General features: G+C 39.8%; 1 protein-coding gene across 1 annotated transcript in view; it reads left to right on the top strand.

Annotated features, from left to right (window-relative positions):
• LOC107093273 (multidrug resistance-associated protein 5-like) overlaps positions 1–23,406 on the top strand; it is a 36,227-nt gene extending 12,821 nt beyond the window's left edge. Inside the window, exons 5-29 of the mRNA XM_015388247.1 lie at positions 154–387; positions 650–823; positions 2,085–2,232; positions 3,088–3,236; positions 3,426–3,533; positions 4,664–5,014; positions 5,103–5,174; positions 5,279–5,403; positions 5,491–5,563; positions 5,654–5,857; positions 7,139–7,264; positions 7,589–7,700; positions 7,806–7,990; positions 8,582–8,728; positions 9,565–9,694; positions 11,788–11,941; positions 15,363–15,491; positions 15,708–15,894; positions 17,296–17,385; positions 17,676–17,868; positions 17,988–18,147; positions 20,136–20,214; positions 20,311–20,424; positions 20,694–20,858; positions 22,463–23,406. Coding sequence (XP_015243733.1) covers positions 154–387; positions 650–823; positions 2,085–2,232; positions 3,088–3,236; positions 3,426–3,533; positions 4,664–5,014; positions 5,103–5,174; positions 5,279–5,403; positions 5,491–5,563; positions 5,654–5,857; positions 7,139–7,264; positions 7,589–7,700; positions 7,806–7,990; positions 8,582–8,728; positions 9,565–9,694; positions 11,788–11,941; positions 15,363–15,491; positions 15,708–15,894; positions 17,296–17,385; positions 17,676–17,868; positions 17,988–18,147; positions 20,136–20,214; positions 20,311–20,424; positions 20,694–20,858; positions 22,463–22,558 — 3,705 coding nt within the window. The 3' untranslated portion in view covers positions 22,559–23,406. The remainder of the gene's footprint in view (positions 1–153; positions 388–649; positions 824–2,084; positions 2,233–3,087; positions 3,237–3,425; positions 3,534–4,663; positions 5,015–5,102; positions 5,175–5,278; positions 5,404–5,490; positions 5,564–5,653; positions 5,858–7,138; positions 7,265–7,588; positions 7,701–7,805; positions 7,991–8,581; positions 8,729–9,564; positions 9,695–11,787; positions 11,942–15,362; positions 15,492–15,707; positions 15,895–17,295; positions 17,386–17,675; positions 17,869–17,987; positions 18,148–20,135; positions 20,215–20,310; positions 20,425–20,693; positions 20,859–22,462) is intronic.
• The last annotated feature ends 1,307 nt before the right edge of the window (positions 23,407–24,713 follow it).

Genomic DNA, 24,713 nt, shown 5'->3' with positions numbered 1-24,713 from the left:
TTATTAATCGATTAATCAAAAAAAATAATCGACTGATTAATCGATTTGCAAAATAATCGCAAGTTGAAGCCCTACTGCTGAACCATATGTTTTGCATTTTTCTAAATTTTTCTGTATTTTCCATCCACCCTTTCTTTTTCTGTGCACGTTTAGGCTCTACTGGTTCGAGCACTCCTCGAGTATTCCCAGAGCACACAGATGTCTGTGCACTATGGCCTTTCTCTGGTAGCTGGGATCTTCCTCATGGAACTAATGCGCTCCTGGTCTCTGGCGCTCATGTGGGCAGTAAACTACCGCACTGCTGCACGCCTGCGGGGGGCAGCCCTCACTTTTGCCTTCCAGAAGATCCTCCGCCTGCGAAACACTAAAGACATCACTCCAGGCGAGGTAGGGGACATCAGTGGAGACAGATGTGAGTCCGAATGAGCTAAAATGATCTGCTGCCACATCAGCATCACATGCTGATGGTTGAAATGGCCTCAGTTTGGACCTGTACACCTTCCCAGCTCATGTTTTTTAGAATAAAATTTGCTCAAATTAGTCTCACGTTTAAAATGTAGAAATTCAGAGATGTCTTTTGGCTAATTTTGTTATTGTCTAGTGTGAAATTGTTCAGCTCTTTAATAGAATTTAATCTGTCCATCCCCAGCTGATCAACATCTGCTCCAGTGATGGCCAGCGGCTGTACGAAGCGGTGTCCGTGGGCTGCCTGCTGGCAGGCGGGCCCTTGGTGGGGATACTCGGTCTTTCATACACTGCATACTTCCTGGGGCCCACAGCTTTACTGGGATCAGCCATTTTCATCTTCTTTTACCCAGTTATGGTACGAGAACACTATGTGTTTAAGAAATCAGGAATGCGATTCTAGGTCTATCTTTTAAGGCCTTAATTGCTCTATTTTCCGAAGTTCATCAGAACATTTTTTATACTCTTAGAACCTTTTTTTACACACTGAACTAAAATTACAAAATTTTATACAATATAAGGATTGTATAGATTTTTGATTTGACATTTTTTTCTGGAAAAAAAATAAAAATCTGCTTTTAGATTTTTTTTAGCACTCTAACCTCTCTTTAAAAATACCATAAACAAACATAGTGGTAGATAAATAGTATTTTGTTTTTTGTTTTTTTCTGCAGATTTTCTTTCCTGATTTACCTAATTTGACTCCAACCTTCTTCCCATTATCCCAGATCAGGTTTCCTGTTAGGCAAACAGAAACCACACTGCATGGTGCTGTATATTTTAAAAAATATGGATAGACATGGTATAGGTACACTCTATTTAATGATTATAATAATAATACATTTGATTTATACTGCACTTTTCATCAAAAAGACCTCAAAGTACTACAAAAAAGAAAAGCTTTAAAAAATGAAATACATAAAAATTAAAAAAAATAATAATAATGACCAAAAAAAATTATAATAATACTAAAAGCTGTTTTAAAAAGAGTAAAAAAAAAAACATTTAAAGGTGACCAAAAGTTTAAGCTTCATTATGAGATTATCCCTTAAGCCATTTTCTGCACCAAATTTTTCCTTTTTTCTCAAGGCCATCAGAGTAAAAAGGGCTGAATAAAAATGCATTTAAATATTTCTGACTAAAGAATACGAAAAAAATAGACATTTTTTTGCAAAGGTCTCTTTGATAGAATCCCTTAAAATACATTGAAGTTCCTAATTTTGCTGTCAGAAAATGTTAAACAGTTGAAGGTGAATAAATAATAAGACAGCCACGCTAAATAAAAAGAAAATTAAAGAAAACCTTTTTTTTTAAATTGTTTCATATTTTTTTTCTTTTAGTAAAGTTATTTTAGACTCTTAAAGAACCCTGCCAGCACTTTTAATAGGATCATAACTACGTGATCATAAATCTCCCGTCACCTTTTTATCCGTTAATGTCATATTACACCAATTATACCTCTGGCACAGCCGGAGACGCAGGCGTTCATGTGAAGGGCGTTTATCACTCCAGTGTCCCGGAGAGGCCCTACAGCTCAGCCAATACAAGTGCGTCTGCTTTCATTTCCTCTCCTGCCACTTATTCTGTCATCGTTTTCCCCCCCGTCGCCGCCTGGACAGATGCTCGCATCAAGGCTGACGGCGTATTTCCGCAGGAAGTGCGTGACGGTCACTGACCGGCGTGTGAGGCTCATGAACGAGATCCTGGGCTGCATAAAGTTCATCAAGATGTACTGTTGGGAAGACTCGTTCTCCCGGAACGTTCACAGTGAGTGACTGTCTGCTTCCTAAATGACTCAGCGATTACATGCAAGGGCTTATTTCCTGTTTTTGGTGCTTTTTACCATCATTTTCTTTTTTTTCTGTGGTTTTCTGTCCCCTTTATTTAAATACATTTTCCTCCAAATGTGTCAGTATACTGAAAGAGGCTGTTTTTCATGTGGTCTTTGCAGTTACAGATTTTTTTCCCCCCCTTTTAATCGCTCTCTAAATGAATCAAGTGGGACTCGGTTTTACTGCTGTTCTGTGATGACCTATTACAGTGATAAATGATTGGTATTCACTTTAATTACAGATGAGCCTTGCAGGTTACAGAGCCATTCCTTTCAATTAGTATCACCATTACATGGATGATCAGAGTTTTTGGCTGGGATGTATGAGTCTCTCTGTGCGACTCGCACTGAAACGTATCTAAAGGGAATCCAAATTGGGAATAAGATGTACCGAGAGGATTCGGAGGACGGAGTTCTCATATTTCACACACCGTGCTGCTGGGGCTTAAGATGCTCAGAGTTTTTGTTCTTGCATTGGGGCCCAGTGCATCAGGTTAACAAAACATCCAGCATATGCATTGAGGAGATACAAACATGGAGCAAAGGGGTCAGTGTTTGGGCATTAGGCCCAGAGAATTGTCAATCCTCAGCAGGTTTTCAAGCTCCTACAAGAGAGAGCTCTCATTCTGCCTCTTGAATCTGTTTTTTTATACACGCTGGGGTGGTTAGTGGCTCTAGGAGTGCTGTTGATTGAAGGTTCATTGGCAGACCCTTTGGGAGCCACTCAGCTCCTATTTTGTTCTTTTTTTATGTGGTTTTAGTCATCTCTCCCTTTCATGTCTCTTCCACAGAAGTGCGATCAGAAGAAAGGGGGATACTTGAAAGAGCTGGGGTCGTCCAGAGTCTCACAGTGGGTGTGGCTCCCATCGTCGTCGTGATAGCAAGCGTGTGCACGTTCACCCTCCACATGGCCTTGGGCTATGACCTTACTGCTGCTGAGGTATTCATACTCGGGAACCCGAGACATAAACGGAACAAAGCATTGTCAGATTAGTTCTGAACTGCTTTTAAACAACAGCTGTCACACTTCTGTGAATCAATCCTTTTTGTATTTATTGTTGGGTTTTAAAGGCTGGTGCCAGAAAAACGGTGCAGTAACTTTTTTTTTTTTTTTTCTCCTATCCGTAAGGCTTTTACTGTAGTGGCTGTTTTCAACTCAATGACTTTTGCCCTAAAAGTCACACCTCTTGCTGTGAGATCGCTGTCGGAGGGTTCCGTCGCAGTCAAAAGGTTTCAGGTGAGAACAATAGAAACATCTGGAATATTCACAATACGTGTGTGTGTGTGTGTGTGTGTGTATATATATATATGGCCATTTATTATAGACAAAAACAAAGGAATGCATAACACTGAAATGGAAAATGTTCAACCTTTCCTGGCAAATCAAAATTGTTGGAGTGCAGTGTGTAATTAGTTAGACAGGTCTGAGATAAAGTGGAGCCCATAGCTCAAGCTTGGAGTGTTTCAGATAGCGGTGTTCAATCTGTCATTCACAAATGGAAAGATTATGGCACAACAGCAGACCGTATATCCATCTAAACTGAAAATATGTGCAAGAAGAGTTATTAATCAGAGAAGTGGGAAGGAATCCTGTGGTAACTCTGGAGGATCTGCAGAGTTTTACAGTTCAGGTCGGAGAATCTGTTGTCAGGACAACTATAGCTCCTTCAACATCAAGATGCATATTCGTGCCACAGGGTTTTTAATTTACTTTTTCATAGATTTTTACTTGTAAAATAAGAAAATTCATGCATCATTTTCCTATTAATCCTTAAAGATCCATTACTTTCTTAATCTGTCACATTAAATCCCCATGAAGTACTCTAAGAATGTTTTTAATGCTCCTTTATATTTGATCAAAATTTAAAACTTTATTGTGTGAGAATTGGCTAGAGGTCTCCACCTAGAACAAATAAAAAAGGGGATCCTGTTGCTGAACACCTCATATTTTGATATAGTGTTTCCGAGCACATGGGAAAAGTCACATGTCAGTGAGAGAAGTTCCCAGAGCCAGCCAGGGTTTAAGTAAGCAGACATCTCTGCCAACAATGCACCACAGGGTCCAAGCTTCTCTCTGAATTCACTCTCGTGCAGGAATTATAAAGTGCTGAAGAGCTTAAGGAAAGGCCAGACTGTACTTAAAAGCTTTAGGCTCTGTAATGCAGTCATTAAAGCGGTAAAAGTATGTAATTACGTAACGCCATGTATGATAGATCCCAAGTTGAAAAACTTTTAGTTGAACATAAAAGGGAAATTGCAATAAATTAAAGTATTCTATTAACAGTATTATTTAAAAGCTTTTAAAATTTCTGCATTAAAAGTATATAGCTGATGGTATAGTGAACTGTTTCCGGTTTAACTCCACAGAGGCTCTTCATGATGGAAGACAGAGAGATGATTTTAGACAAAACAGAGGATCCCAGCAACACAGTGGAGTTTCTGGACGCCACTCTGGCTTGGGAGAAGGCGCGTCCCCCTGCTGTAAAGTCAAATCTGCCTCCCAAGAGGCGTAGTGGGATACAGCGGGTGCTGCGCAGGGAGAAGCTTAGTTTGTTCATTCCTACAGACGACAACAAGGGGAATCAAGATGGACCCAACGGGCAAAGTCTGCTCACAAACATGGAACAGGAGAGCCCACAGAGCACCATCTCCTCCACCCAGAGCATACGGCCGCCACTGCACAAGACCCTGCACCGCATTAATCTGCAAATCAAAAGGGTAACGCCACCAATCAGTGCAGTTAAAGGGATTTTGTCTAAACAGTTGAGCAAACCCTAATCTGGATTATCTAACTTTCTTATTGAAGGGGTCCCTGGTTGGAATTTGTGGAAGTGTTGGAAGTGGGAAGAGCTCACTTCTATCTGCATTACTTGGACAGGTTGGATTCAGGAACTTTCCTTCCTCTTGTTAAAAGACTACAATTAAAATGAACAGTTTTTCGTTGCTATAAAAGTCTTGAAATGTTCTGTTTCTGTTCTACAGATGACTCTGGTAGAAGGTAGAGTCGCAGCATGTGGTGGATTTGCTTATGTTTCCCAACATGCCTGGATCCTCAACGACTCCCTAAAGGAGAACATCTTATTTGGAAATGAGTTTGACTCAGACAGGTAAAATCACACCTTGAGTCCCAGTTAATAATATCTTCAAATGAACGGCATAGCATTTCAGATTTATTTGCCGTGTTTTCACTGCAGATATGGTGCAGTGCTAGAAGCATGCTGTCTTCTCCAAGATCTTGCAGAGCTTCCCTACGGAGATATGACTGAGGTCTGTGTTTTGTTTTGTTTTTCTCTTCAAAGACACTCAGAATTTTACCTGCTAAATATCAGTGAGCTTAGTTTGGTATTTCTCATATAGATTGGAGAAAGAGGTGCCAACCTGAGCGGCGGGCAGTGTCAAAGGGTGAGCCTGGCCCGTGCTCTGTACAGCGAGAGACCCATACTACTGCTGGATGACCCCCTCAGCGCAGTCGATGCGTGTGTGGGTTCACATATCTTCAGCAGAGCCATTCGAGGCGTGGCGAAAGGCAAGACGGTGCTGTTTGTAACCCACCAGCTACAGGTCAGAACCACCTGTGAACTTTTTAACTTTTTATAGACACTACTCACTGTATTTTTGTCATTTTGAAACATGAACTATAAATAGAGGTCTATATTTGGGAAAAAGAATGAAAAGTGGTACAAATTAAATTTTGATCTATGTCCAGAAAACTGTCATATCAACTTGCACGGCACAGATCCAAAGTTTTCATTGAAATTAGTCTTACCTGATGTAAATAAATAACTAATTCTGGTTGTTAAATCTGAAAAGTTCTACAATTTTTATCGAACTGTGGTAGTCTGAACTTATACTACTTTATCTGTAGCCAAACATCCCTCTATCTGACTGCCAAGCCTCCGTCTTCCCTCTGGCACTGACTGGGATCATGGCGAGGGTAAAGGCTGATCTCCAGGCACATGCATGGCAGGGCTAACTGATGGAACTGGGCACATTTTGAGTCTGTCTACCTGGTGATTGTTTTCAGCTGGTGTAACAGTTGGTGCAGCCAAACATGTAAAGACTGCAGCAAAGGAAACATAAAAAAAAACAAAAAACTTTGCATTTCTTGAAAGCATGACAGACTTGGGTTAAATGAAAAGTATTTCAATATAAAAAGAAAAATGGCTTTTCGATATCTAGATAACATAAAAAAACAACATCCTGAATGCAGAAGAGAGCTAAGGAGCAGGTCAAACTGGGAAAACAGGTCAAACTAAGCAGATCTCTATGGTTTATAAAAACTATTAGGGGGAAGGAGTTGCAAGGGTGTATCCTTTTTACACTTTTGGTGCAGTGGTCTTTCACCGAAGGAGATCTCCATCTCTGTAACATTATGTATGACATGGGGGACATTGTCCAACATTGTCTCCCACCGCCTGCACTGTATCTGGAAGACATCCTAGGACAGAGCTCATCCAGCTGCTTCCACTCAGCTGCAATGTACCACAACATAAAAAATGGCAAATCCCATGCAAAGTTATTAATACAGTATTTTTTGTGTGACTTTTCCGCACACATGGTGTGGACACGTATCATTAACGTTCGCCCTAACCCCCAAATCCCTCAATTACTATATAGAGCGTTGACTTTATAGTGGACTTTATAGTGACTTCAGTTAACTGACCGTTCAGACAGATGATCACAACTTTCATTCCCCGTTGGTCACGTGACTCCGCCTCCCTGCATGGTGCCTGCACCATTTTTGTTATTTGGGGCTGCTGTGACAACAGCTCTCCTCACAAAGTATTTCAGGATATATCTGCTCCTTCTTACCTTTGTATTTTGCTTCCTTTGTATTCTCAGTATCTGCCCGAATGTGATGATGTGATCCTGATGAAGGACGGGCAAATTGTTGAACACGGCAGCCATGCACAGCTAATGAGCAAAGCGCGTGACTATGCCACCTTATTCAACAGCATGCAACAGGAGGTAAGGCTGGGGCCACATGAGGGACAAAGGCTCCTCCTTTGAGTGAAAGATCCCCCCCCCGATACACAGCAACTCTGAACATTACAAGCTGAATAATTCATGAGGACAGATAGACGGGCTCGATACAAGGGAAATTTTAAGATGTACAAGGCCTTTCATTGTTTATGTACCTTTTTTTTTTTTTTTTTTATGCTGGCAATGCTGTAAAAAGACAGTGTCACATTTATCTCTGTTTAAATTCTGTCTGGTATTAATGGAGCTGAGCCGATTTTGTGGAAGCTTTTCATCAAATCTGAGCCCTTGTTTTTCACATTTGTCTTCCAGAATGTAGTAAAAGAGAATTTGAAGAATAAACGGACGGGGGGAGTTGTGAAAACAGCTGACGGCGCTGCTGATGTTGCCAAGGTTGAGATAAAGGTGGAGAGCAGGGACAGAGGTGAGGGATGCTGTCTTTTAGTTATCTATTTTTTTTATCCTATACGTGAGATTAAAGCTGAATGTGACTTTTTTTCCCCCTATCTTGTCTCGTCTTTTGTTTCAGAGCAACTGATGAAAGCAGAAGAAAAAGGCTCTGGTGCTGTGGCCTGGTCTGTGTACGCAGCATACATTAAAGCAGCAGGAGGTCCATTAGTCTTTATCATCAACATCGTCTTCTTCCTGTCCACAACTGGCAGCATAGCTTTTAGTAACTGGTGGCTGAGCTACTGGATCAGGCAGGGCAGTGGGGTAAGTCAACAAACATTTTCATCAATCAGGTCGCTGGTTTCACTGCATTATTTCTTTATGGTATCAGAGTAAAAAGGGGTTGGATGCAAATACAGCTCTTGCAGTTTTTGCCTTTTCATGCATTGGCGTATTGCATAAAATCCCAGTAAAGTAAATTAAATTTTGTGTTGGTAACCTGACAAAGTGGGACAAATTTTGGAAGGGGTTGGAATACTTTTGCACATCACGGCAGGCGCCTCTCTTTAGCGTGTGTTTGGCTCCCAGAAGAAAACTAACTACTCTGCTTCAGTGAGTTGTGGCAGCAGACTGAGCATTAATCTGAATGTGCATGATTAAAAAAGTAACGGCACATCGGTAAACTTAATTAAAAACAAGCACGAGTAGTTGAGAAACAGATGTGCAGCAAAGCAAGGACTCGTCGCCGTGGAGGTGATGTGCTCCGAATAGTAAAAACGTCACCAGGCCGGCTGGATTTTATGTACTTTTTTTGAAAGCCAAACTGTGCTTTTCTCAATTTGATTAGGGAGCCAAATGGGGATTTTTTTTCTCTCTCTCTCAGTGTTTGTAATTTGTTGCTCCATCTGCCCTCAGAACACATCATTAATCTCGGCGAATGAAACGATGGAGAGCAACAGCATGAGGCTCAACCCCCATATTCAGTATTACTCCACTGTTTATGTCATTTCCATGGGAGCCGCGTTATTTCTGAAAACTGTGAGGGGGTTGGTGTTTGTCAAGGTAAGGGTCTTTCTAAACATCCTTTCTTCCCAAACACTGATGAACTTTGACATAATCTCAGAACTTCACATATTATTAATGTTCTACAGTTAAGTGCTCCCCTATAATTGTCATTTTTCAAGCTTGTGTGGCTGCAGCAGCGTAATGGAAAATAGCTGCAGGCCAAATCCATTTAGTATTTGTCCACTGCTGCTTTTCACAGCTTTACAAAGGCTGTGTGTGTCTGTCTGGGATTGAATAAAAAAAATAAAATAAAAAAAATAAAAATAGAAATCAAGGAAAAGTGTTTGTGCCCATGTTAGCCCCCCCCCCCCACCACCCCTCGGGTGAACGTCCTCTTTTTTTCATGCTAACCCGTCCTGACACACCATTGCTGAGGTTAGTCCCCAACGTTAATACTTGCCACTTGAAATTGCTAATTTTTCAAAGATGGATGATCTTTTCTTACCTCTAGCTGTGATGAGATCTTTGTGTGTGTTAAATATTCCATTAATAGAATTAATTTGTTCTTTGCTGCCACATGTAATTTCTGTCCAATTGGTGAAATGTCTTTTGCGAATTGGGTCATGACCTTTATGTAAGCCTCCCAGAAAGCTCATTATGACTCAGGATTTGACAGCCCACCCTTCACGCAGAAGGAAAACAGCCACCCAGCTCCGCACACATGCTAAGCATATTGAAAGCCGGTGTTCGTAGGTCTGCAGCCGACATGTGGCTGCCTCGATCTCTGAGTGATTCCCCTTCACTCTATGATCGCTGCCGTATGCTTGTTCAACTTGTTTGTTTACATGTGTCGGGTCTCGTATTGAAACATGAGTTGTTGTCTGCTTTGACAGTGCACGGTGAAGGCCGCCTCTGCTCTCCACGACAAGCTGTTCCGCAGGCTCCTTCTCAGCCCCATGCGATTCTTCGATACGACGCCTCTGGGTCGCATCCTGACCCGCTTCTCCAGGGACATGGATGAGGGTGAGGCTTGATTTGTCTTGACTGAGAACCTGTCCCCGAGGAGAGCTCTCAGTCGGTGAAGTCACCGTGGTTGACAAGGTGTAGTGTAGAGGCTGAGTGTGATTCGGCAGAGTGTTTTTCCCGTGCGAGTTGCTCTCTATTATCCACTTCACTTGTCTTTGCTTCATGTGTCAATATTGTTGTTGTTTTTTGAGCTTCTATTGTTTTTTTGTTGTTGTTTTTTTAGAAACCTGCAGTTCATCCACCATTCTTTTACACCAAACACACAAACAGTATTTGGTCATATATGGGTATTTTAAGCATTAAGTAAAATAAAGTAGAGGTTCAGATACTGCCCACGGTCAAACTATGCAAGCATTCCTCCTCCTAAAGATTTGAGGAAGAGTCACATGTACCCCAGTATGACTGGTTAGCCTGTTTGATCTTCCCCAGCAGCTTTTCCATCCACATTTTAAGGCAGGAAAGAGGATTCTGTGGTAGAAGATATGTCTAGAGTCGAATGTAAGGCAGACTGTGAATGCTGTTTGTGTATTTCTTAATTGTGTGCATGTGTCAAAGCCCCCTCCTTTGCAAAAGTTTTCTACGCTGCAAAAGCCTCAACCCGTAAATTTGTATTTCACCTAGAGAGGCAGCAAAGTGCCAGGATGCACAGAGTCAGCAGGAGTCAAACGTAATTTACCGGTCCAGCAGAAGTTTTGCCAACCACCATAAGTGCAAGAATGCCCTCCATCAATTAAATAATTTTAGATTAATTTCTAGGAAAAAATCCTCTTTTTCATACCTTTAAGTATTTAGATCAGGCATCCCCAAACTCGTTCCTCGAGGGCCGCTGTCCTGCAGGTTTTAGATGTTTCTCTGCTCCAGCACCGCTGATTTTAATTGATAGTTGATTAACAGGCTTTTGCTCTACTGTAATCATCATAATCAGCTGTTCTAAAGCAGGGAAACCTCTAAAACCTGCAGGACAGCGGCCCTCGAGGACCGTGTTTGGGGATGCCTGATTTAGATAGTGCGACTATAAGCACTGTGGACCAAACATATTTGATTAAATACTGATAATCTGTGTCACTACTGCTTTGAGAGCAGAAGATGTGGCTGTTTGTGAGTCTTGAGCATCCAGGTGTGTGTTTGTAAAAACCCCAGAGAGGGAAAACATCAGCAGTGAAGCTACTCATCAGCATGGAAAGAGTTAGTAGGTCACTTTCTGACAAGAAACAGTTCTGGGTTAACATGTTTAATGTTTAAGAACATGACTAGAGCAGAAAAGCAGAAGATCTATGATCAATTTATCAAGAGACCAACCAACCTCTTCTCTCTAAATGGAAAATGGCAGCATTACTTAGATTGACCAGGTTGCATCTACATAACCCACACGACTTCTAGACTGCTTTAAGCCAGATGCATAATACTAGATTTTTTTGCAGACTGTATAACGCCATATCCAACATATCAGCACAAAAACCTCGTATCATAAGTCAAGCACAGTGATGGAGGGTTTTTGGTTTGTTTTCCAGCTGCTGAGTCGTCAGCCATGCCCTCCTCTATAAGCCAAAGTATTCTAGAGTCGAATCTAAGGTAGGCTGTCAAGGCTGAAACTGATTCATGACAGGAAAAAGATCTACAGAAGAATGACTCGGAAAAAAGGAATTAAAGTATTCCAGGTTCCACAACTCAACCCCAGAAAGGCTTTTAATTTAATCCGCTGGTTAAAAATAAATCAATAAAAAGTAGAGGCTCTGCAACAATCTGAATAACTTTTTAGCAGGTTTCTTCTACAAGCCGATTTTTTTTTATCCATGACTAAATGAGATGAAAGAAAACATCAAACTAATTTAGTTTTACATAATTACATAATTAAATAAAACATAATTCAAGCAAGATTTGAGACTCATGGGGGTATTTTTCTTCCTGTGACTATAGATGGATCTAAATCAGAATCATGCTAAATTTGGTCTAAATGCATGTAAACTTGGTCATGACAAACAACCAAGCATGTTTTTTAGTTGCTTAGAAAACCACTCAACACACTTCCCCTCACATCTTTCATCACACAGGGCCTCTGACCTATTTTTATTTTCTTCTCTTCCTCACAGTGGACGTGCGTCTGACCATGCAAGCTGAAATGCTGCTTCAAAACTTGACTCTGGTGCTGTTTTGCCTGGGGATGGTGGGGATGATCTTCCCCTGGTTCTTGATCTCAGTCCTGCCCCTGGGTGTCTTCCTGTGTGTCGTCAATCGTGTCTCCAGGTCAGACTCTCATCTCTCCATTTTATTGTAAAGATGCTTGGTGGCACTTTCCTTTTACTGGCAACTGGTTGTTTTTTCATTCCATATGGAGCTGATCGAGAAAAAAACTGAGACATTTTTTTCTTTTCTTTAATGTTTCTTATTGGGTATATTTTATTATGGGTTCAGATTATTACATGTATTTAGGGAAATACAAAGGGGTTAATACTTACAGCAGTGTTACTCAATAACATATATGATTGTGCATCACCAGCGTGCTTATTTGGCAGCACTACCTCAACAGGACATAATAACTCTCTCTGCTTCATTCATTGTTTATGTGTCACTGCAAGTTTGCCATTAAAGGTAAATCCAACAAAGTGGGGAAAAGTTGGATTTTTCTTCTGCCCAATTACCTCAAAATAATGTGTATTCCTTTAATGAATAATTTCAAGATAAACATAGTTCCGAGTTTTGGATCAAATCTGCAAACTACAGTTAATTATATCCGTATTTTGTGCTCTAATGTGATTTCAGCAGCAAAAAAGCTTCTGTTGCTTCATTTTTGATGCTTGTCCACATTTTTTTTTTTTTTTTCCAAATCTTTTTATTGAAAAGTCAGAGGTAGAAACAATAGATCGTCTTCATGGTTACAAAAGACTTTACGTTTTTCAAACTTTATACACATTCAGAAAAACCACACCCTCCCCCCACCCAGACTGGACCCAAAAATAATTACAATAATTGTAATTGTAATGAATCAAAAAACAAACCAAAAAAAAAAAAAACACTACACCGACAGTAGACTTCAGTTTTTGTTTGTTAAATATGGGCAGGCATCAGAATAAACAAATTAAAACAGTAGGTGAATAGCTCGAACTGCATTCCAAGGTCCTCTTGGCCAACAAAGTATGCCTTTGTGTATGCTCAGCTTTTTAATTGAAACCATAAAATCTTTCAATCTAATGCAATGTTGGAGGAAGTTCTTGGAGGCCACTAAAGTATGAGAGAAAGGGTTCCCAAACAGATTGAAATTTGTCTGAACGCCTTATAGCAAATTTGATTTTTTTCCAAGTGCAAAAATAACATTACAGCTTTTAATGCTTGTCCACATTAAGGTCAGATTTGCCTCAAGATGCTCCCGAAGCTTGTCCAATAAAGTGTTTTCAGATGCATCTGATGCTTCTGCTGCACTTGTTTTCAATGCCAGAGACTGGCTTTGCTATATTTGCTGTGGTCAGTGGGTAAAAAGGAGTTTTGATACGTTTTTAAGTTAGAAGGTCCACCTGAAAACATTGTCTGTGCAGTCAGTTAATCAAGAATACGATCCTGCCTTAAAATGTTATTTTGCTGTGGGAGCCTCGCAGACCCCCTCATTACAGTGGTGCTCTTTCATTAGAGAATCCCCAGCAGCAGCTGCCTCAGGCCAGGGCGCCTATTAGTGGATTTCTGCTACTGTCGGTGGCGGCTGGACATACGGTAATATGTTAGCTTTTTTTTAGGGTATGTGGTACAAACTGATTTATGAGACACATGGGTTAATGACTTTATTTAGTGATTGAATTATAACATTATAGTAAGTTATAGTTATATGTGAAATATAGAAATACCAGTAGGTATAATGCCCTAAAACTTCTCTTCCTTCAAATATGTTTCACCTAAAACCTGGATCTTAGCATTTCTTTCACCTGATCTGACTCCAGTCTGTCTCTTCTGAGATTGCTTTAATTAAAGAATATCTTCATTTGGAGACGCTTAATTGGTGTAAAATCCAAGTGGAATTTAATATAAGCTTTGATAAACAGCAGACTTGAACTGATTCCTGACAGCTGATGAAAAGCAGTGATAACCCTCGGCAGCGCTGCTTATAAATGGACCATCTTATAAAGATGCCACATGCCAAGCAGGATATGGATGGGTGTTATGTAAACGTGGATCTCCCATTGAAATTACCCACTTTTAGAAAGTGCTTCTTTTTTTAATGGATCTCTGAAGTGAAACTGCCCAAGGCATAAACATGTTTGTGTGCGTGACTGCCTGGAAGGGAGCAAGTGTCACGTTCTTTCCTCGTCTCCTTACAAGCTTTTATGAGGAAGCCAAATGATTCATGTGAGACTTGTAATTCCCAAACTGTCTCTTTCTGTCTTGGCAGCCAAAAAGTAGACAGAAGTCTTGCCTTTGTCAGTAAACCTCTTCTCCTCTCACTTCTGCGTCAAAAACTCACCCGTCTACAAAGAGTATGGCTCCCTGTTGCGCACCAAGCAACCGTCAGTGGTGAAAAAGAAGCAATTCGGAGGAACAAAGGGGGCACATCTCCCTCCATGTGTCATCTCATCATAACCTGTGTGCAGTGGCGTCATTAGAACTAAAGCATTTTCCACTGGATTATTTACAAATTTCCCACCGCCACCACCTCCTCAGCTGTGTTTCTGTAGTTTAAGATTTCCTCCATATCACTGACCAGTTTAGCATTTGTTTTTAAGGTGGTTTGAATCCCCTTCACAAAGCTTTTAAGCTTCCCTGCTTTGTTTCCTGTGATTCACTGTTGGTTTTATGCTACAACGCCTCAAGATTTTTCCACTTGACTGCAACAAACTTTTAAAGAGTTTATTGGGACTTAACTGGATAAGAAATCCTTGAAGAAAAGATGTTAGAGGCTATAGAAAACCTGCTGGTGCTGGGGCGGAGGTTCACCTTACAGCAGGACAATGAACCAAAGCTTAAAGCCAGAGAATTGTTTAGATGAAAGGATATGCAAAGTCTAGGATTAAATCAAATTAACAGTTATTCATGAGCCAATGAGCAGTTTCTATCTAATCTGAATGAGCTTTGACTGCTTTTCCTAGAAGAAAAGGAATGTTTTTGTCTTTAGATGTGCATAACTGGTAGAGGTTTTTTATTTTATCACGGTAAATCAGGCTAAATACAAATCTATGTAAGACTTACCTGATTTTACTGATTGAAGTTTTTTTTAAATGCAAAAAAACTTCAAAATTCAATCAAAAGTGCATTACTAATCTTTAGTTAAGCAATAATGTGTCACATTGTTTTAGGCTATCTCTTGACATTCTGATGTATAGTATTAATTTGTGGTTGTAAAGAAGCAAAGTTTGGAAAAAATTCAAGGATGGATGCTTTTTCCAAAGCAGCATGTTTGAAAACATCTCTGCTCAAAAGCTTTAATTATTTTACACAATGATCCAATATTTTCATTGAAATGATAGCAGCAGCTCTGCTGTGTTTTTGGACTTGATGATTGAAGTGGATTTTCGTGGGAATTCATAGAAACAAATCCAAGCGGAACAATGATTTCATGCTTTCCTGGAGCCGCAGTTTAATTCCTCATTATTGCAGCTACACGCTTTACTCAAATTGATTGGTTTATTTCAAGTTGAAATTAAAATACTGTCATTGTTTGTTTTTTTCTTTTTTTTTTTTTTAGGGTTTTCATCCGCGAGCTGAAGCGCTTGGAGAATATCAGCCAGTCACCATTCACCTCCCATATAACCAGCAGTCTGCAGGGACTTTCCACCATCCATGCGTATGGAAGAGAGCACAGCTTCCTCCAAAGGTGAACTCAAGGATATCTGTCATTGACTGATGCCATTAAACTTCACATTAATCTTATCTCCTCTTCTAGTTTCTCTCTTTTCTCCTACCCTATAAATATATTAGCCCACAGCTTAGAAATGTTGCCCTCAGCTGCACTGCAGTGCAGAGCCATGCTTACTTCCTGCTGAAATAGATTAACAACCACTCTCCTGTTTTTTTCTTTTTTTTTCTAAAGATATCAGCAACTGCTGGACACCAACCAAGCCACCAACTACCTCTTTAGTTGTGCTATGCGCTGGCTGGCTGTTCGCCTGGACCTCATCAGCATCTCCCTCATCACCGCTGTGGCACTTTTCATTGTCTTCATGCAGAATCAGATACCTCCAGCCTACGCAGGCCTGGCCATCTCATATGCAGTTCAGGTCTGTGAAGAAACCTGTTAAAATTGGGATTTCTTACTCATATTTAGGCCTAAATATTTTTCACATTTTATCACTTTGGAGCAACAAACCCAAATTAATCTTACTGGGATTTGATGTGATGAAATGGAAGAAAAACAATAATAAAATTCCCTTTACTCTTCTACTGGAATAAAATGCAGCTTAATACCAATCACCTCCAAAGGTCAGCTAATAATTATGCAACATGCAGGTTTTTTTTTTGCTGGTCTCTATCAGCTTTATACATCTAGAAAAGGAAGAATCTTGACATTTCTCTGTATAAGCTCAAGCTGCTCAAGCTCCATTTTTTTGTTTGAGAGCATATCTGACTGCTTTTGTTTTTTAATCACAGCTTCACTGTTACATTTATCTCTAGAGCTGAGGAGTCGATTTTAGCAGCTCCTCCAGAGTTACATTGGGTACCTTGGATGCTTGTCTTTGCCCAGCCTGTCCGTTTAGCTCTGATGGTTGTCAGTTCCTGCTTGGTTCCCCATGACTCAATCAACTCCTCCTAACAGAAACACCACTATCCACCATAAAAAGATTCATTTATTGAGTTTCTATAATTTCATCAATGCAAGAAAAACTTAAATCCCGCGGTGAAGGGCGATGAAGCGGCGAGCGGTGAATTCCACCCAGTGAGAGCGTTCACTGCTCCTACCTCACCTCATGCTGCTATGTGACATTTGCTCCAGGATAAACATTTAACCATGAATGCTTATTACATTTTTAAGCCCACATAGTCCTTTTCTATAGTAGGATAATACACTTAGAGCCTGTGTTACCATACGAGGCTGATAGAAGACTTTTACATTTTGGCGGCTCCAGACAGATTTATTTATTTATTTATTTTTTGTTCAATATGGCTCTTTGAGCAGTTTGGGCTGCCGACCCCTGGTTTAGGTGGATGTGCATCTCTTGGTGAGTTTGAAGATATGGCAGACCCCAGGGAGATGATCCTAACTTTAGTTTTATTATAATTGTACTTAACTTTAAACTTCTCCTTATTCCTTACCTGGTTGCTATGTTTCTTATAACCTTTAGGAATAGGAACCCCATTTTCTTCTTTAAATCCACAATTATACACGTTAGCCTATCATATAAAACCCCAACATAATGCAGGGAGCTTTGCTTTAGGTGTGAAATTTTTTGCCAGGCGTTGAGTATACTGTATGTGCAGCAGCTGGTTTCGGTTGCAGCTTTTTATTTCACGTTATAATCAACACAATCAGGGTAGATAATTGAGATCAATTAGCAGGACTGTGAAGGAGGCATGTCAGCGAATCTGTGCTGATGATGTCTAAACAGGCAGTGCTTTAAGGTAATTGGTGTGACAGTGATGATTATGAACCTTTTAACTCTCTGCTTGTCTGTCACCTCCAGCTGACCGGCCTATTTCAGTTCACCGTGCGGCTGCTCACCGAAACCGAAGCTCGCTTTACATCCGTTGAAAGGATAAATCACTATATAAAGGTAAGGGGTGTTCATTTTTTCACAGCAGTTAACCAGAAAGACAGAGCAGTTTAGCTGGTATGTCCCCATGTGTATTTTTTTTTTGGGGGGGGTTGTGTCCATGTGATCTGTTCACCCTTCATATCACATTCCAGAACTTGTCTCCCATTTCACAACCTCTTCCTCTTTAGCACAAAAAGAAAAAGCTTATCAAGTAGAAATCACTGCAGATCAGTTGGGGGGGGGGGGCTCACCCCCTCTTAAGGAATTCAGTGATTCATTGCAGATACCATCGCCTCTTCTTATCTCAGAGCCTTGACAGTGAAGCACCCAGACAGAGTCCTGAGGCAGCCACTCCTGCCCCCTCCTGGCCTCAGCAGGGAAAGATGAGCTTCCAGGATGTGAACATGCGTTATCGAGATCATCTGCCACTGGTGCTTAAGAACCTGTCATTTACCGTTTTCCCCGAAGAGACCATCGGCATCGTAGGCCGTACAGGATCAGGTACAGCTGACCTTCTCTGTTCCTTTAGCCTGCAGCGTTCCCACCTCACATTTATATCTTTGTTTCAACATGTCCACTTTTGTCAGCACAGCATCTTTTTTTTTTATGTGTGTTTGCAGGGAAGTCCTCCCTGGCTGTAGCTCTGTTCAGGCTTGTGGAGCTCAGTGCTGGCTCTATAGTCATTGATGGGATCGATATTGCACAGATTGGCCTGGATGACCTGCGGAGCAAGCTGGCCATCATTCCCCAGGAGCCCGTACTCTTCATTGGTACCATCAGGTAATCCAGTCACAATCAGTTAGTCACCATCCTGAGATGTATCATTTGTTTTGCATTAAAAAAGGTCAACTTCTGGCTTTCTAAGGTTACAATACGTGTTTAATTAGTTGAGAAATAATTTTCATGTTCTCATAATCGATTATATCATGTAGGACCGTATAGGTGCAGCTCAATAGATCAGCTTCTTACTGAAAAGAGTGCCTTTCAGAAATATCAAAAAATTGTTATCACACTATTGCACATAGAGTTATATATCTAGAGCATTTATTTCTGCTTCTCAGGTCATTTGAATATTACATAAGATCAATCAATGTGATGCTCAGCTTACATATTGTCCTATAAAAAGCTAGTGTACATCATAGTTTAAGCATGAATCAATGAATTAATCAGCATCATATTGATGTTTCCCAACGTTTTCCTCTGCTGTATCTCATCTTCTTCCTGACAAAACCTCCATAGTTTCTTAGATCAAATTAGACTGGTGTTAAGGTCGGGTGTGTTTGCTGAGCCAGTGACACAGGGACACAATGGTCATTAAAATAGGTGTTAGTACAGTGTGGTCAAGAGTCACCTCCTGCCTGAAAATCTAATGATCACCCCCATAAAGCCTATCAGCAGACGGAAGAATTAAGTGACCCTAGATTTCCTGGTAGAATCTCACCCTTAAGGGCTGATTATACTCCCCGCAGCAGTGAGTCGCAGTGAGCTTGTCGCAGATATTTTTGATTTCTGCCCAATTTTGAAGCGTTGCCTGCCCTTTGTTATTCCACAACACAACGCAAGAGGGACAATCACGAACTAGCTGTGGGTCTAGATACGGCAGAGGCGATGAGGAAGTGGAAAAACGCTAGGGGCAAGTTTGTGCGACAACGGAGGGACATGAGGGTGAAAAAGAGCGGGGATCCAATAAGGGACCCAGCGTTCTTGCGCACCTCGCTCTTCTAGCCGGTCTAATTTCATCAGTCGTTTTCCGCAATAGCGGTCATATAAACAAAACAAGCCAGTAAGGTACCAAACAGGAAATACACGAGTAGAGTAGATGTAGATTTGACCAATCAGAGGCCTCCTGTCTGCGGTCACCTATAATTTGGGTAGGTGCACCAGAGTGTTTGCAGAGGGGGGGTGGGGGCAGATCTGCGTTTACTGCAACACACGTAGATGACCTGGTTTCTCAGTATTAATCAGCCTTTAGCTTTAAGTAGCTACAGTCCTCCACCTTCCTTCAGACTCTGAGCCTTTGATTTCAAATGAAATGCAAAATTCACATTAAAGAAGAGACTGTTGAGAAACATTTAAAGTTCTTATTAGGAAAGAACATCAATGGCACCTTGCAGTCAGCCAGGTTTCCTTAGATCGAAAAACCATTAACCAATCTGTCTGTATGATCTGGTTAATTGTCTCTGTAATTAGACGTAAACAGATGACATGTCTTGTGAATTGGGGGTATGTAAATAAACCGAATTGATGTCTTAAATCAACGATTAGAGCAGTTTAACTCATGCCCTGAATGCTCCATCGATGTTGTCTTCTAAAAGCTCAGTCCATCCACAGGCTGCTTTTGGTAAATCCTCCTCAAGTTTGCGTCAAAATCCTGTCGGATGCCGTTATCCTCGTTACTTATGAGTTTTTTTTCTTTTGCCGCATGTTTTTCTTTGACTGAACTTTGCTTTTATAGCTTCAGCTATGCTGATAGGCAGTCTGTTATTAAAACACTTAAATATAACTTAAAAGTTTTACACTGATTGGCTGATCATTAAAATATTTACTAAGATCTTAGATAGAGGTTTATATACATGGAAATAAGCTGCAGCTCTTTCTTCTAAGTCCTTCAATGTAAAAATAGGAAAATGCTTATATTCCCGAATCCTTGTATGTACTGTTTTAGATACGCAGAGGACCTGCATTTATAATTTTAATGTCAGCAGTAGACTGCATTTGTTAGATTAATGAGACTTATTTCATTGTTGTTATGATTTCTCTTCGACCAGGAGCAACTTAGACCCCTGGGATCAATATTCTGATTTGCAGATCTGGGAAGCTCTTGAGAAAACGCACATTAAAGAAATGGTGAGTTATATAATCGATATGTTGGGAATTACACGTTCCACAGCAGCAAAAGTTTTCCTCATAGTTTGGCTCTTGTGTGGCTCTGACTCTCCGCAGGTCTGCCAGCTGCCTCATTCCCTTCATTCAGAGGTGACGGAGAACGGAGAGAACTTCTCGGTGGGAGAACGGCAGCTCCTCTGTGTGGCCAGAGCCCTCCTGAGGAACAGCAAGGTGTTGATTGCATTATGCTGCCATCTTTTATTTACATCCTCATCTTTTTTTTTCCTCTGGATGAGGGATGATCTCCTCTGCTTCAGTTAATGAGAAAATAAAAGCCAGCTTTCATCTTGTTTTCAATAGGATACCAGTGCCACCTAGTGTTGGTACCTTAAACTGTAGGGCATCAGCAGCACAGATACTAATGTTGTAGAGTGAAGTCTTTAATAAATTAAGCAGCAGGTTTCTCTCTTGTCTCATTATTTCTCTGAAACTCTACTTAGATTCTTATACTGGACGAGGCTACGGCGGCCATCGACACAGAGACGGATCGCCTCATCCAGGAGACCATTCGCAGTGCGTTTGGCAGCTGCACCACTCTCATCATCGCACATCGTCTCAACACAGTGATGAGCTGCAGCAGGGTCATGGTGCTGGACAACGGCCAGGTGTGTAGAAAACTAACCGTTGGCTGAAGCCCAACCTTGTGACTTTCAGCTGGTGAATACAAGGTCCCTTTCTGCTTCAAAACAACCTGTAAAGCATAAAGAGAACATGAAATGTCAACATGTTCCACCTGATTCATGCGGTTATGGCGCTATTTATGGAGAGCTTTAATGATTTACTTTTTTTATCAGGATGAAATGGATAACATTATCTCAAGTCTTGTGGTCTTAGGTAATCCTAGCTCTAGCTTTGGCCATCTCAACACAAACATGTCAGATACAGAATTTTAATCTGAAGTTTATAGACACCCATTGTTCATTAGAGTTTCATATAGATGCTGTTTTATTTGTTTATTTTAGTAATATATTAACTTCTTTTTCCATTTAAAAAAAATGTGTAACAAAAAATGTACCATGGATACTTTCTAATCCCCATAGGATCAGTATTATACAGACTGATTGAAATATGTAAAGACACCCTGACATATGTTGGTACTGATACACGACAGTGACTCGCAGAGAAACGACAAGATGTTTGTACCATCAGCATACCTCTGGCTGAAGATTTGGACATTTTTGACTACAAATGGCTGAGCTTATTTGAATGGGTTAACACAAGGACTTCCTTCTTTAGGCCAAGGTGTGAGTTATTCAGAAGGTTCATATCTAACCTTCTTTATCCGTGTTTGAATTTATTTAAATGAGTTTCTGGGAGGTTCAGTTGGAGCCCCCAATACACCCTCTGAAGTAAAGACATTAGTCAGGATGTTTAAGAACAATCTAGGAATCAACAAGGCTCAGGTTGATCAAACATGAAAAGTTTAAACACCAGTGTTTAGTGGACTGATAAGAACCACGTCTCGGTCCTGAAATCAATTGCAGCCCTTGTGAAGAACCCAAATCTGAACCAGTTCAATTTAAAAAATATTTAATATTTCATAGTACATACTCTGTACCTTTCTATAGTTATCTTAGAGGGTAATAGCAGAATGTAGGTGTGTTTTGCAGCAGACGTGGAAAAGCCTCATTTGTTGGGTTACTGTCTTGTGGAAAGATGCACACATTTTTCCTCTTAGATCGATTAATATTTTTTTAGGAATTCTTAAAGTCATGTTGAAGGCTTATTTCACTGAATGTAGTACTGTTGCTTTGGACATAGAATTAAATATCAATAAGATAGGATCAGATCAGGATTTGTGTCCAAATATCAGTGAATGTGTATATGTGGGCATGAGTGCATTTCATAAAGTTGAAAAAATTATAAATAAATAAATGTAATTATTTGCTGCTAGATCTTTGTGTTGTTAGATGTTGTCTGGGCCAACTAATTGAGGCCAACTAATTGATTAAAAAGCCCCATATTAGCATGGCATTCATGCTGATGATGTGTGTACGGAAAAATGCATCTCTGCTGGTCCAAAAGATCATTATTAGGAAATAAACCATATTATAAAAAGTAAAGCCAGATCTATCCAGCTACACACTGAAGTCTGTGTCCTTCAACAAAGCCAGGCAATATTTTTAACATATTGAAATCTTCTTTTGCGAGGTTCCAATAGATTCATTGCATCAATGCTAATCGTGTCTTATCTGTTTCTCACTCTCAGATTCTGGAGTTCGACTCGCCGGCAGCCCTGCTCGCAAATGAGAACTCTAGATTTCGAGCCATGATAGAGGCGTCAGACAGCAGCCGAAGCAGATGAAATAAAAAAAAAACTCTGAAGACGGGAGCCATGATTCATAAAAAATATATATAAATATGCAAAAAAATCACTCACATTAAAACATACATGCACATCAGAGAGCCAGGGACTGTGTATAAACATTAAACACATCCAGTAAACAAATTAAAATTCAGCTAACTCCTGCTGTTTATTGCTGTTTAATAGGTTATTTCCTAAAGGCCAAATAATTAACTCAGACAATAGCACTTTATGTTTGATGTGGTGCTTCCTTTTTCCGTTGGAGGTCAGTTAGTCAGAGCTTTAGTCTCTTGTTGCTCAATCCTCAGAGTGCAGTAATCTACTGCTAAATCAGAGAATAACAATATTTGCTGTTACAGTCTGATATTTACAAGGGATTTGTTTGTTTTTTGTTTATAACTAAAGAGCGTGTTTCAAAGAAAACATCTGTTATTTATTTTAAGCTTTTTTTTCTGCTCTTTTCGGTTAAAAAAAAACATTTTATTTTGTTGCAGACTAATACAGAAATTATTGTTATCTAGCTTTGAATTGTTAATACTTTCAGGTTATATGAAGGAATCAGCCATGTTTTCATATTTTCTAAGACTATTTCCAAGTACAGTACTGTGATTTGAAGTGAGCTTAAGCTTCCGAATGCTGGAGTTTAAAATCTGCACCTTTTATATTCTATTTTCGGTGGTCTGGAGGCACAGTATGTCGTTTTAAAAAATGTGAGGATTTTAGACGACTGCCTTATAGTGAAATACATGCTGAACAATCAAGAACAGTGCAATAATGCTTTGATACTTTTTCAAGATTGCCTTTATACACTTGAGATTGTTATGCTGCAATAATTTTGTTAAATATCAGATTTCTAATATAATGTTTTTTAATAAAATGTTTACATAAATGAGAGTGTCTAGTGGTTATTATACTGTGCCATGCAGAAATGTTTTTCCACGTATTTTTTATTTGGATTTAGTGTGATAGACCAAAAGTGTCATGGATAACTGTGATGCCGGCATAAGAAATAAAAATAAAAATTTCTAGCTACTTTACAGAAACGACATCAGCAGAAACTTGGCTGGCTGAGTAGAGCTAAGTCTGCGAAGAGGAACATGCTCAGAAGTGTGTATCAGTCAAACTGAACTGTGTAAAACCCTTATCTCAAGGCGACTCTGACAAGGATCTGCTCACACCCTCCTCAGCACCACTAAACCAAGAAATCCACTTGTTCAGCCTTTGAGATCAACACCAGGAGTAATAACATCTGCACTGCATGACCTGCAGGGTGGAGGCTCATTCCCGCTGCAGAAAAACCAAATAATGCTGGGTTTTAAAGCTAAGGTTTTTATTTTTGTTTTTATTAGAGTTAGAAAATTGTCAAAATCCAAAGCCAGAGTTGTTGTTTTTTTCTTTTTCAGTTCAATTCAAAAATACTTTATTAATCTAATATGGAAATTAAATGTGTTAACTCATCTGATTTTTTTTTTTTTTCACAAAGTTGTTGTAGGTGTTGATAGCTGTAGGATCTTCTGTAGTGGTCCGTTATATTGGAACTGGAGAAGCTTTTGACTGAAGACACTGTTGCAGTTTAACATTCTGATGAAGATGAAGCTCAATGTTGTTCAAAATATTCTTTATTTCATGAAAGGAAACAATCCATCCTGGTTGCAGGTCAGAATTCCCTTAAGCTCTTTAACCTCTTATCCTTTATTCATGCTTTAGTGAGCTGCAACGCACTCAGACATAAAAATTTTCATTATCATAAATGTAGTTATTGAAATATAATTTTTTTTTTTATTTATGGAAAATGAGCCTCACTTTGAGCTTATTTACACAGTGCATTTAAAGAATCCCTGTAAACACATACATTTGCATATTCAGTTTGTTTCATTGATCTGTTGGAAAATATTTCAACTTTCATGCAGTCAAACTCTAGAAAGACTACTAACCTGATCCATTTATAGGGTTAGCATCAAATATCCTAAACTTTTCTTTTACATCACGTTGAACCATAAACTTCAGTGTGGTTTATTGAGCTTATGCAATAGACCAACGCAAATCAGTGTTTAATTGTGGGATTCAAAGAAAGAGATCTGCTTTTTTCTATTTTTTTTTTTTTTTCTTAGGGATCTCTGAGTCAATGCTGTATCGCTGCAGTCACAGCAACAGG

Source organism: Cyprinodon variegatus, unplaced genomic scaffold (genome assembly GCF_000732505.1).
Source record: "Cyprinodon variegatus isolate N-32 unplaced genomic scaffold, C_variegatus-1.0 Scaffold19, whole genome shotgun sequence".
Lineage (NCBI taxonomy): Eukaryota > Metazoa > Chordata > Actinopteri > Cyprinodontiformes > Cyprinodontidae > Cyprinodon > Cyprinodon variegatus.
This window is presented reverse-complemented; position numbering and strand designations above follow the sequence as displayed.